The sequence below is a fragment of the Amphiprion ocellaris genome, chromosome 18 (assembly GCF_022539595.1).
Source record: "Amphiprion ocellaris isolate individual 3 ecotype Okinawa chromosome 18, ASM2253959v1, whole genome shotgun sequence".
Classification (NCBI taxonomy): Eukaryota; Metazoa; Chordata; class Actinopteri; family Pomacentridae; genus Amphiprion; species Amphiprion ocellaris.
Genome location: NC_072783.1, coordinates 24,632,027 through 24,645,296, shown reverse-complemented (window position 1 = coordinate 24,645,296; position 13,270 = coordinate 24,632,027). Strand labels below are relative to the sequence as shown.

General features: G+C 39.1%; 1 protein-coding gene across 3 annotated transcripts in view; it reads left to right on the top strand.

Moving 5' to 3' along the window:
* Nucleotides 1–13,270, top strand: part of wdr90 (WD repeat domain 90) — a 28,733-nt gene that overhangs the window by 2,033 nt on the left and 13,430 nt on the right. Inside the window, exons 5-29 of one of the 3 annotated variants that reach the window (XM_055004630.1) lie at nucleotides 115–285; nucleotides 749–875; nucleotides 1,315–1,382; nucleotides 2,010–2,122; nucleotides 2,235–2,456; nucleotides 2,628–2,690; nucleotides 2,801–2,869; nucleotides 2,988–3,098; nucleotides 3,283–3,428; nucleotides 3,540–3,597; nucleotides 3,889–4,007; nucleotides 4,874–5,035; nucleotides 5,177–5,307; nucleotides 6,059–6,175; nucleotides 7,447–7,682; nucleotides 7,843–7,979; nucleotides 8,162–8,292; nucleotides 9,174–9,304; nucleotides 9,564–9,725; nucleotides 10,239–10,367; nucleotides 10,943–11,076; nucleotides 11,157–11,197; nucleotides 11,315–11,437; nucleotides 12,842–13,000; nucleotides 13,117–13,199. In XM_055004630.1, the coding sequence (XP_054860605.1) occupies nucleotides 115–285; nucleotides 749–875; nucleotides 1,315–1,382; nucleotides 2,010–2,122; nucleotides 2,235–2,456; nucleotides 2,628–2,690; nucleotides 2,801–2,869; nucleotides 2,988–3,098; nucleotides 3,283–3,428; nucleotides 3,540–3,597; nucleotides 3,889–4,007; nucleotides 4,874–5,035; nucleotides 5,177–5,307; nucleotides 6,059–6,175; nucleotides 7,447–7,682; nucleotides 7,843–7,979; nucleotides 8,162–8,292; nucleotides 9,174–9,304; nucleotides 9,564–9,725; nucleotides 10,239–10,367; nucleotides 10,943–11,076; nucleotides 11,157–11,197; nucleotides 11,315–11,437; nucleotides 12,842–13,000; nucleotides 13,117–13,199 (3,143 nt within the window). Of the gene's footprint in view, nucleotides 1–114; nucleotides 286–748; nucleotides 954–1,314; nucleotides 1,383–2,009; nucleotides 2,123–2,234; nucleotides 2,457–2,627; nucleotides 2,691–2,800; nucleotides 2,870–2,987; nucleotides 3,099–3,282; nucleotides 3,429–3,539; nucleotides 3,598–3,888; nucleotides 4,008–4,873; nucleotides 5,036–5,176; nucleotides 5,308–6,058; nucleotides 6,176–7,446; nucleotides 7,683–7,842; nucleotides 7,980–8,161; nucleotides 8,293–9,173; nucleotides 9,305–9,563; nucleotides 9,726–10,238; nucleotides 10,368–10,942; nucleotides 11,077–11,156; nucleotides 11,198–11,314; nucleotides 11,438–12,841; nucleotides 13,001–13,116; nucleotides 13,200–13,270 lie in introns of all 3 variants that reach the window. The other 2 variants (XM_055004628.1, XM_055004627.1) reach the window with 2 other exon arrangements.

Below are 13,270 nucleotides of genomic sequence, written 5' to 3'. Positions count from 1 at the left end.
TGCAACCATACTTGTACACTTGAGCCTTTGCTCATGTACATTTATTTTTAATCGGTTTTCTTGCATGCCGTGCTACATTGCTGTCAGTATTTACAATATGTGTATGTGATCCAGGCTTGGTGGGTCCAGCTCCCACCTCAGTGCGTTGGACCTGCCTGATGCTGGATCTGCAGTACATACTTTCAATCTACCTCAACCGCTGCTACAGTCACCTGAAGAGCATTAAGCTTTGTGCCAACATGGCAGTGAAAAACATGTTTACCACTGACCTGCTGCTAGATCCAGGTGAGAATCAAGACTTTTAACGTTTAAACTCCCCCTAAAACTATATACAACTGTCATTCTTTTAATGTGCTACTGCCCTGTGTTACAGTTTACAATTCATTTCTGCAGCTTAGTCACAGGTTGTTTGCTTCTAGTTTGTCCTGAGGTGGATGATTGAAAAATGCACTAGTGTTTATTGAAGAGATAAATTATGTGTTTTTCAGTATTCCAGAGCATAAAATCATGCTATCATTATCTGAGCTTTCAAGACCTCCATCAATTTTAAACCCTTATTCAAACCACTCAATTCAACAAGCAGGCATGTGCCTTTATGAAAAGCAACTAAATACTGACAAGATGTTCAAAGCACTTAAAGTCATTTAGCTTTGTTCACATAAATGCAGTTTCATTCAGGGTGATGTTTGAACAGAACATATCCTCTAATGTCTGATTAAATTACAGTATTCTTCTTCTCTTTCAACAGGAATTTCCTTCAGTGAAGCCAAGCTAATGGGCCTGGCCTCTTCTCTGGGAACAGGTCCCATGCCCAGAGAAATGTCATTTCCTGTGCCCAAGGGAAGCTACTGGCATGACCTCTATGATTACATCAAGTACAGTTACCTCATTACAGAGCAGGACATTGTATTAAAGGCAAAATCCACTCCAAACCAGTTTCTTGGATACACATTGTGTGGAGGTTTTGATGTGTAGTGGATCAGCGTCATACCTGAACTGACTTGTTTGAGCCAAGCAATATTGCACAGGTTTTACAAAAAGAACTCCAAGTCATTCTGAGAAATGAAAATAATGGCACATACTGCAGATTGACAATATGTGAGGATGCAGCTCTACAAGTGTGCCTATAGGGTGGATTTTTTTCTTATATTACAGTCACTACTGATATTTATAAAGTATAACACAATCATATTTATTTGCTCAAGACACTGTTTGTGTAAAATAACATTTTTAGCCCTAATTATTATTGATTTTGAAGTAACTATATTACCATATTACTGCTATAGTGTCCTTCATCTTGTCCTACCCCAACAGGTTTCCCTCAGGAGGAACAAAGTTACCCTTTGACTCCATTCAAAAAGCCAGTCCACAGCCAGAGGCTAGTAAGTAAAAAATACACTGCTCACTAAAATATCCTTGAAATAGTCTTTTGATCAGACAGTTTTTTAAATTTTCCCTGAAAACTTTGTCTAAAAATTTTTTACATTTTTCCACTTTCTGTAGCAAGAAACTATAATAACTTTGCTCTGCATGAGAAGTGAATTGATCTAATTTTGCGCTTACCTGTTAAAGTTACTGCATATTACTGATTCATTCTAATACATTAGACCCATTAAAACTTTTAAAATATCACAAGAGCTGCAACCAATATATTTTCATCTGTCAGAAAATGGTGAAAAGTGTTGATCAATGTTTCCCAAAGTCCAACATGATAAATATCCACAACTTAAAGTGTTTACTGTCATAGAGGACAGTGACATCAGAAAATGTTCAAACTTAGGAAAGTGGAATCATTGCATTTCAAAAGTTTAAAAAGTATGGTAAAACCAGTCAGTTGAACCTCAAAATAGTTGACAGAAAGTAAAGGAACTCATTAATTGCTGCAGCTCTATTTACAGGACAGATATGTGGGATGTTGTGGGGGGGGGAAGACAATTTCTTTAAACCTAAACACTGCAAGGTAGCCCTAATGACAATGTGGCTGACTGACTTAAATATCTGTCCTTCAGGATCTGCATCCAACCAAAGAAGCCCTGTGAAGGACAGGTCTCGCTGTGTCGACCTCAGTAAAGCAGTTCAAGACCGTGTGTCACTCATCCAGCAAATCACCAATCCAAAATTAGTAAGACTGAAAACATCTAGCACCTTTTCAAGCTGCCTTCACCCTCAAATCTAGCTTAATGTGGAAGGCTGCTGTTCAGATTTTGTTCAGTTTTCACCTCCTGTCTTCTCAGCTGAAAAGGAATCAGACCTCTGTGGTAGCTAGTGTACCTGAGTTGGATGTAGTCCCCAGAGACTTGCTCTGCCATAGTGATGACCGACAGCAGGAGTCACCGTGCTCCAGTTCACATCAGCTGATATCAAGGCCACCCGGTGATCCTGATGATGGCGGAGTTCATGTGTATGTGCATCCCGAGGATTTCTTCAGCCAACATGAGGGGGAAAGTGAAGAAGAGGTGATGCTCTGAGCTTCATATTGACTAGATTGTACATTCCAGCAAACGTAAAAGCATGAAAAAATGGCATTGCTTTCTCTTTTTGTACATCTTTTTGTCATTGATTACACTATGCCTTTTGCACTGTTGTCTAACAGCATTAGAAAATCTGTTGATCTTTTCGTGTTCCAGTTTGTGTGCACTCCAGTCCCCCATCCTGTCTCCCTGCTGTCGTCCCACAAAACCAAACAGCAGGTAAGAGATGAGGACAGTGGAGAGTGAAATGAAAATGGATGCCAAGACAGAGTTCGTTTGAGATTTCATTGTAAAACCTTCACTTTTCCTGCATCTGCTTTCCTCATTAGAAGCTGCTGCCAGACCCGATTCTGAGACTCAGTCGAATCATCGGCTTTGGAGGAGCCACTACTAAATGTGTACGCCCTTATCACCCTCGCTGCACATATTCTGTAGTGTGATTTTGAAGGTCACGAATGAAACACATTTAGTCCAAGCCTGAAATAGGGTCAACAACTGTACTTTTTTTCATTGTAGGTGCTGTGGACCAAATCTGGCGATGCAGTGGTGTATCCCTGTCATGCAATTATCGTCTCTATGAAGATATCCTCTAATCAGCAGAGATTCTTCATCGGCCACACCGAGAAGGTAAATGAGCTGTGATGTGTTCCTCTGCCTCTGCACACAGCAGTGTATAAGATAGCACAGCTGATTCTGACAATCCTAAATAACTGGCGACTCACTTAATTCCTGGTCTTCAAGTACAATTACCTTCAGTAGATGGAGGGAATTTGGTAAAAATTCACCATCTATCCATATGTTTTCTCTGTAGGTGTCTGCGCTGGCTTTTAATGGCAACACAACACTCCTGGCTTCAGCACAAACTGGCAACAATAGTGCAGTTCGAGTATGGAACTACCACAAAGGGAACTGCTTGGCCATGTTCAGGATTCATGCTCATTCGTTATCCTGTCTTAGGTAAACAGCTGCAGACACATTCACTCATGTACACAGAGTTGTTTTGCAGAATTCAACGCTGCTTGTTTCGGCCAATTTTGACTTTTTCGTTAATCCTGTTCCGTTTTGAAGCTTCTCACGTGGCAGTGGTATTCTCTGTGGAGTTGGGAAAGATAACCACAACAAAACAGTAAGCTCCACTGACGCAAATTTTCCTACAGTACATGGAAATTCAAGAGCTTGTTTCATTATTTGTGTATCAATGTAATTATCGCTAGCTGCACTCTAAATATGTAGACAGAGCAGTGGGGTGTCATTAGATCAAGATGGAAAACATCCTAAGCAACACTTTTGTTATTATGTAGGCGGGCTAATCAGCATAATATTTAATGCCGTGCCATGCGGTAACATGCTTCCTTTATTGGAGTCTGTACTCTACAAAGCTGCCTGCTGATTCTCATTATTAATCAACCTTTTCTAGATGGTGGTGGTATGGAACACTCACAGTGTTAGTAAAGGTGGAGAAGTGACCATCTTAGCCAAAGCGCACACAGATGTGGACATTCACACCATGAAGGTCACCTTCTTCGATGACACAAGGTACCCTGCCAACTGCATAAATGCATGTTTTGATTCATTTTTTTAACCAGCACCATTTTTCACCAGTAGTGCGTGTTTGCATATTTGAAAACATATTTGTGCATTTATACTAAGGTGGAATGATTGGAGAAAATGTCTTTTTAGGTAACTTTATTACTCTACTAGAAAGCCCTTTCTCTCAATGTATGTTGTTTTAAATGTGCTATATAAACAACAATGACTTGATGTGGCTTTGAGACTTATGATTAATAACAGCTAGTTGGACAGCACCAACATCAGTATGAGGAGGGCGTAGATTCCTGTGATAAGACTACAAATTTAGACAACATACAGGGATATGCTAAAGAGCTATGTCACTTATTTTACAACATGTAGAGCGAAGAATGTCATGTCTATGTTTGAATACCACATTACCATAATTTGATTCATGGATAGTACCTTTGGCAGTTCGCAATGACAACAAGGCAGTCCACTGGAAGACTCTCACAGCACTACGCCCTCAGGACAGATTGAGTACATCTCATTTCAGGGGATTGTTCAGTTTTAAATGCAGGCGTACGAAAAGCCACGCTCCCCATGGTGCTGTTGAGAGACACTTTGGTGAACATCAGAAGAAACTGATCCTCCTTATGGTATTAGGTGTTCTGCAAAGAGAAAAACAGATCTAAATGTCAAGCCTGCATATTGATCTGACCAGATTTTTTTGGACAATCATTTGCTGTCAGGCATTATGAAGGTATAGGTGTAGAAGGCGTTGATGAAAACCTGGGAACAGATCAAAAGGTTCAAGCTGCAGCAGAACGAAAGAAGTAGATCTCACTGCAAGTCTGAGATCACAGGTTGATCTGTGAGTGTGCTGGTTTCAGGTTGGTGTCATGTGGTCGGGACAATATTCGTCTGTGGCGAGTGCGAAATGGGATGCTGCGCTCCTGTCCGGTCAACCTGGGTGAATACCACTCGATGGACTTTACCGATGTGGCCTTTGAGGAGGGAAACTCTTCTGACCAGCATCTTGATGATCGAACACTGTGAGTGCACAAATCAATTACTGAAACTGTCTGGGTTCGTTTAGCCCTGGAGCAAGTATGAATCAAATTAGAATCCACTAAAAATGCTATTGTAATGCATAATATATATATTTTTCCCCCTCTGTGAATGTCATCCAACAGATTTGTCAGCAGTCGGAGTGGCCATATCTTTGAGATTGACTACAGCAGGGTTGCCATTAGAAATGTGAGGAGGCTATTACCTGCACAGCAGCAGCATGCAGACCGCAGGGAGAAGTGGAGTTTTAACACAGGTGGGTCTGAAATCAGTGAGACAGAGAAAGTCAGGTGTTTTAAAGTCAGGGTTGGGCAGAGGAAAAAACTTTGTGAAGACCCTGTGAGGACATCAGAGTGTTTCATTTCCAAGGACATTACTTTGAATAACATTAATTTCCTGGACTTGTACACTAACCATCGGGTGCTTTTCATTCTGCTAACGTGTCTCCTTGCTTCCTTTATTCATGTCTGTTCATTGTGTCCTCCCAGCAAAGTTGTGAGAGAGAGATTAGTATTCAGGATCTAGTGCTGCCAAATGTTCTGTAGTGTCAGTCTTAAGCCATGGCAGTTACTTGGGACATGCTGCATAGTCCACCACCTGTCAAATCCAACAGATACTTAGAAAGGTTATATGTCATATCACTTGATAAAACACTTCCTCATAGGGTACACCCATATCTTCTTACTTTAAGTTCCTTCTGACGCCTCCTCTTTTCTTGATCGTCTTTTCCCTGAGATGTATTTAAGTAATCCATGATGGCACACGGAATAATTTCGAAGGCATGAAAAGAGAGTAAATGAGTAAGCATAAGTTAGCAAAATGAAAATCACCAATTCTTTCTACTTACCTAACCTTAACCTAACTAACCTGAAGTCTTCAATGTGCAATTTGATGATTTACACTATGGAGCCTTCATTTCTGTCCCTGAAAGGGAGTTGAGTCCCCATAATGTGACTGTGTAAACTGATTTATGTCCTCACAACAAATATGTGTGTGTTGCATCCCAGGTCCAGGCATTGCCATCAACAGCATCAGTGTCTCCTCCTCATTCTGTGCTACAGGCTCTGAAGATGGCTTCCTACGACTCTGGCCCCATGATTTTTCTGCTGTCTTCCTGGAGGCTGGTAGGCACAGAGCATTTACTTGCAGTAAATGTGAACAGTCCCTCTTGAACAGACAGTGTTTCAATATTTAGTTCTTGTATTTTTAGTCATATTCATCTTGGTCAGGTTGCATCCTTCCAGGTCAACAATCCCAATAAAGTAAATTTTGGCCAAGAAACTGGAAGTTAGGAGTTTTGCACTTGCTGTCTCACTTGAATTGCTTACTTCCACATCTTCTTCAACAGCCCCTCCCTGACCTCTTTCCTCTGGCAGTTATTATCACCAGACACTGGTGTGCTTATAAAATATATCTAACTAATATTAAATTACATAAATATCAGTTACTAAAATGATTACTGGTATAATTACCAGTTAATACCTATATGTTTCTAACATTATACTATATAAACTATGAGTAACTTTTCAATCATTATAAACCACAGGGGATAAATATAAGGCTCTAACACTCCTTCATTTACACTGATGATTGCCATTCCATAATTGTAAAACCTGTCGAATGGAAAGAAAATACAATTTGCAGTGTAGCTTAGAAGTGTTAATCAAATATTAAAGTAACTTCTATTATACTAACATTACTTACATGTGTAGCCTTTTGGGAATTTGGCCTTCCTTTATGAAAGCTGGACCAAACCTTTACATTTGACCTTGCAGATCTAATAAAAGTGAACAACAGAACTGATTATTTTTTCCCTCAAATTTGTTCCAAAACATATTTTGATGGATTGTAATGTGAAATAAGAAAAGGTTTACATATCCTGCCTTGTACAATGGGATTGATCCTGCTCAAACTCCACTGGCTCACAGGATGAGGAGGTCTGCAGTTGGACCCTTTTTTCAATTGTCTTTTACCTCTCTAGAGCAACAATGTTATACATCTTTTAACCTGCAATGCTGTATTTGTATTTTTATTTGAACTTTTATTGTTTGAGAATGACCTAATAGTACAGTATCGGATTCAGTCACTACTTGTGGTCGTCAGTGAAAAAATAGAACACCTGCGACTCATATTTCTTTTAATTCTGGCTCATTTTCAGTAGTACTAGCTGGGCTTTTGTTTAAAATAGTGCAAATAATGAAAATCAAGCAGACCTGACATAAGCTATGTGCACATTGTGTGTTTTGGCTGTTACTGCAACTGTCTATGGGTGTTCATTCTAATGAAAATGGCACATCCTGTATAAGTGCACTCTATCACATCTTCACACAGATGAAACCTGCTCCTTCAATAACTCAAAAATAACTCTGTTACAATAACTGTTATTATTTTCCAGAGCACGAGGGACCTGTGAGCGTGGTGTCAGCCTCCTTTGACAGCTTTCGTGTCCTGGCAGCCACCTCTACTGGTAACCTTGGTTTCCTTGATGTGAGCAGCCGTGGTTATAACACATTAATGAGGTCACACACAGACACTGTGCTTGGATTCAGCGTAGATGGCGTTCATCGGCATCTCACAACAGCCTCGTCTGACGGCACAGTGCGCATTTGGAATATGGATTCCTTGCATCAGGTCAACTAGTGTCACAACTACATGTTTTCACCAACTATACTACCTTTTTATTGTAACTCTGTCCTACTTTAAATGCTTCATTATTAAATATTTACATATTTCAGGGCTCAAGAGATTGTTTACTGTTTAAGTACAAGTCTGTCTTGTCTCCTGTGTTTAGCTGTATGATTTTGTGTCCGAGGACAGCCCCTGCTCTGTGGCCTTCCATCCAAGTGAGCAGATCTTCTGTTGTGGCTTCACCTCTGGTATCGTCAGGGTCTTTGACATCTCCAGTGCTAAGCTGCTGGCTGAACATAAGTATGTTGTAACTTACTTGAAAGCACCTACAGCAGCAGGTTCCGTTTTTTTTTTTTTGTTTTGTTTTGTTTTTGGATATCAAAGCAGCGTGGGCTCAATTAATCAATTAATGATCAAATGTCACCATAATTGCTATGTAGAGAGAGAATAATATGTGCTTCTTTTTGTGCATATGTAAATAGGCAGCACAGAGGTGAAGTGGTGGGTCTTGCCTTCTCTCCAGATGGGGAGTTCATGTACAGCGCTGGCTCCCAGGGTTCTCTGGCACTTTATAACTCCTCCGAGGAAGATCACAATGTGATCAAAGTTGCATGTATGTATACAAATGCACAAAGTTAACTTCTGTACATCAAATATGATCCTAAATTGCATTAGTCATAGAGTAAAACACTCATGTGGCACGCTATCAAATTTTATTAACAGTGATATAAATTAGATGAATTGGACAAGCCTATTATAAAACATCCACTTACTTATATACAGTGTAATAAACAAGTTTAAGCATCTCTGACTAAATTCCGTATTTCTTTACATCTTGAAAAGTTTCGGCTTGTTAACACTATTTGTAGCCAGCTAAGAGCCTTTAGATTCTGAAGTTTAAAATTCAATGTAATTTTGTGTTTCGCCCACTTTTGTACAGATCCAGTTCTTAGATACTTTTAAGCTGTGTTGCTGCACATTTAGGATCTATTCACAGATATTTAATGATTTTCAAATCAGGATACTGTGGGTCAGATTTCAAAAGTTTTACCTTGTGCTTCTTGAAATAATTCATGGAGTCTGATGCTTGATTTTGATTGTTGACCTGTTGTAGTGTTCACCTGTTCACTCTATTTACTCAGTACAAGACATCTGCAGTTTGCTTATAGCTAGTGGAATTCAGTCTTCCTTTCATCAGTGAAATGTTTCCTGATATTGGCTGTCACATAACCCCAAGCAGAATATTTCTACCTTCATTTTTAACAGCAGGGAAGGTGTATTTCTCATCAAATGTACCTCCTTTTTGCTAAAGATTGTGGCAAAGAGCTGAATTTAACCAAAATAACATTGTCTTGTCCAAATATTGCTGTACAGTTGCTTTGATGCAGTCTTTTACTCAATAGTAGACTGGTTTAAATCACAGCCACAAATTAGCACATAATGAAGCCGTACACAATAGTAATGTTGTGTGATTCATTCTGTGTCACTGATTAGGTAATGTGGTGGCCCGTGGCACTGAGCGTGCTCCAGACGCTCTCTCAGTCAGCAGTGACAGCCGCTGTCTGGCCTTTGTTGGTCCCTCGGAGTACATAGTAACCATCGCTGATGCCCGATCTCTCGATGAGGTATTTTGCATGCTGTTAACTTTCAGCACAAGCACCTTTGTCACACATGGTAGACCATCACCTGTAGGTTATGTGTGCTTTTGCTCCTGGAGGTTTTGAAAGAACTTTGTAGCATATAAAAAATGTTACAGTTTGTTTGTAATATTTTCCATTCTGACTAATGAATATGTTCATCACATCATCCTAGCTTTGTACATTGAGATCAAGGCTGTCATTGTGTTCAAATGTTTCCACACTGACCCATACCTTCTCTGTCTAGTTGCTACATGTAGATGTGAGTATTTTGGATGTAGAAAGCCCCCGTCTGGATTCTGCACTGAAGGTCTGCTTCTCTCCAGCCTCTACTGAACACTTGTTAGTTGCCACATCTGCTAACAAGATCCTCTGGGTTAGCACTAAGACAGGCCGTCTGCTCCGAGAGGTAACTATAGAGAGCTTTAACACATCAGCTTATCATGTTAAGTCTTCAAATCCACAAATGACTTGGCAAGGTGCAAGATTGAGCGTTTACTTGAGATTTAAAAAGGAAGAAAAACTAGAACTGAAACTAAAAATAGATCTAATTTCTGTCACTACTTGTGTTTAAAAAAAATGAATAGCAATGTTTGCCTGGTAGTAATGATCCTATAGTGTCTGATCTGTGAATGTAGACAGTCTGTAAATTAGTGAGAATACATCTGGAAGGTTCTAACTGCATTTGTAAGAACAAACTGTGATTCTGAAACAGCAGACAGTGCTTCAGTTGAGCTGCTATCAGGAGCAATATGACTCTACTAAACAAGAGGCTGACAGGTTTAGGAAAATGTTGAAAACATGTCTGAAAATAGAAGCAGCAACATGACATTGAAAGTTTTGAACTGTACAGTTTGTGTCTACAGAGTCTTTTGATCCTTTTTTCAGCCAGATTATGACTGAATTTCTGTTTTTCTGATAGGTTTCCAAGGTGCACAAACACCAGTGCTCCTCTCTGGCTGTGAGTGAGGATAGTAGATTCCTGCTGACAGCTGGACACAACGCTGTTAAAGTGTGGGACTATAACATGCAGTATGATACAAACTCACAGGTAGTCAACAATTCAATTATCTCGATCTTTTAGAATGAATACTACTGACAGGGATACAAACTACACGTTTCCTACATATTTATGTTTAATAACATTCATTCTGCTGCTTTATTTATTTTACAAATATGAGTTAAATAAGCCTGTAGTTGTCTGTGTCACTGATAGATGCAATTGAAAAAACAAATGAGTTGTGGAAATACATTTTAACTGTAAATATTAGCTTTAAAAATCTTAAAATGATTACAATTTCACATAATTTTTTTGTCAAGCAACAAATTGATCATATAATTGTTTCTGCTCTGCAAACAAATTGTTTAACCATGGACTGTGTCCATTTAGTGTCATCGAAAAGATACACATTATGTCATTATGAATCAAATTATTTAAGACAACTCTCTAACTGTAATTTCTGTACAAATAATAAGCTCATGAGAGCAGTTATGATTGACCAGTTATGTGCTGCAACACTTCACTGATTATCATTGCAAAAATGATGTCATTATATAATGTGGCTGTGGGATTATTAGCGGTTCATATTGTGGTATTAGTAGCTGAAATGTGTTTTTCTGAACCAGATGTTCATAGGTCACAGTCAGCCCATTCGCCAAGTCAGTTTCACTCCCGATCAGCTGGGCATAGTCTCAGTTGGAGACGCCATATTTCTTTGGGACTTCCTGGCAAATCCTGTCGACTCTTTGACCAACAGCTGGTAATAATCACTATTTCATTTTTCTCATTAATGTGTGAGTATATTTATAAATGTCTGATTCACCCTGTCTTCACTTGCAGTTCACCTCTCAAAGTCAGCTGCATCTCGGCTTGTAAAACAGGTATTTTATTCAGAGTTCACAGTCTTACTATAAAAGCATAAAATGTGAATGATTCAATTACTCTTTGCAGTTGTAAAGAAATAGATGGTCTTGTGATTTAATCATTAAATGCAACAGTTCCACCAGACACTGATGCAAGTGGAGTCCAGCTGTCCAATGGGATGCCTCGACAGACAGCGCCCCTCCCTTCCTCACCACCTCGACTGGACATCAGCACAATTGACCAAGTTGACCAAGAACGTATGTTTTCAATTTTAATTTACCCACCTGTAATTGACAAAATGCAAATCTGAAGAAAACATGTGCACACATTTGTGACGGATGATCACTTCTGGCAAATTTCAAGTTTATTGTGAAATATAAGATACACACAACTCTGCCTGTTTGTAACTTACCAATAGCATGATAGGTTCATATATTTTCAGTGGCTTAAAAAACAGCTATAAACAGGTGGAACTTAAAATCTGTAAATTGCATTTAGTTAGGTGCTATTCACTGTTGATGACATTCCCTTAAATCATCATCAATAGCTTTGTATATGTTTGCTTGTCTTCAGTTTCATCTCATGTTCCAAGTGACAAGTGTATTTACACATTCTATGTTCCTCAGTCTCTGTGCTTTAGCACATTCAATTCAGAAATAAAGGATACTACATGAAAATCTTAGCTTTATGGTTTTTAGGTTCACATTTGTATTCAAGAAGTGTGTGAGAGATGCTGCCCTTTTGAACACTAGTGGCTAAATTGCAATGACTCAAAAGTAATTCCATCCACTAAATGTTTTCTTAGGCATATGTGTCATATTTTGGCATTAGTTTTTGCACAAGAGAGCTCGCATATGGCTCAGAGTTAATTGAGGGTTTAGAATGACTTGAAGCTGTCTGTCAATATGACGAATAAAGAGAGATGGCCATGCATATGAGGAAGACAGTAATTCACTTCAAGTTAAAGTTTACGTGATGATACCATTTTATCGTCTCTTCAAACTGGGAATCCTTCCCTGCCCAAGATCACTACAGTGAGGCCTGAGCATCACTGGCAAAGATGCAAAGCATCTGCTGCTGTCTGTGGGTTTAACACTTGAAGCGGTCATCAAGTGCAAAAGGAATTTGGAAATGTGAAATGCTAAATGTTGAATATGATTGTTTTGTATGACTTCATGTGCATCTGTCCCATTATTTTTGAACCACTAAACTTTGTCCACTATGAAAGGAATGAATGTGCTGCAATATGGAGCCAAAAAAGACTGTCCATAAGTTATTAGGCATTAGTGCTGTACTGACAGAAAGAAAGAAAGATAAACTATATTGAATTTGCATTCATGCACCCCCAGTATACAAAACATATAAGCAAAGCTCTGCTGGAAATACATGCCCTTAAGATGCTGTATCTCTTGTAAATATTTACACTGCTAAGTGTTTGCCTCAGATTTTTTTTTTACACAATCTTGCTAATTTTATTTGCATATACAAAGAATATCCCTGCTGCTGTGGTTTGTTTTGGTACCAAAGACAAAGTAAGGATGGTTTTAAAAATACTTCCTGAGTAGTTTTCTTTGATCAGTTTACTTCATACAAAGTGAAGTAAACTGTGCCTGTAAAATAGTCCCAGTTGTTACCAATATTTTCTCTCCTGTATCACTCAGCTTTGGGGTCCTTGTCTATTTGTGATGATACTCCAGTAATCCCAGCCATCCCAGCTGAGGCCTCTGGTCCAGGTTCTTCCTCTGATCCTGCCACCTCTTTCCTCAAAGTCACGGACCTCGTCCACATGTCTCCCCTGAACACCAATGTTATGGACACTGGTATGTACAGTATTGCTTGTAATGGCATTACCACTCACCTGACTGTTGTCTTTTTTTTTTGTGTTAAATTTGAGCCTTTTCTGTTGTGGTTTAATGTGTGGTATTTTGTCATTTAGTTGAGCTGAAACAGAAGAAGCCTGTACGTCCAGATTGTTACAGGCACTTTATCCCACGTTTCAAGACTTCCTCTCTTGATCAGGTAAAGAGCATTTTGTGTAATGATAGACTACAGTCACTGAGTGTGTTTGAGTTTGGTGTTTTAAATTAAGT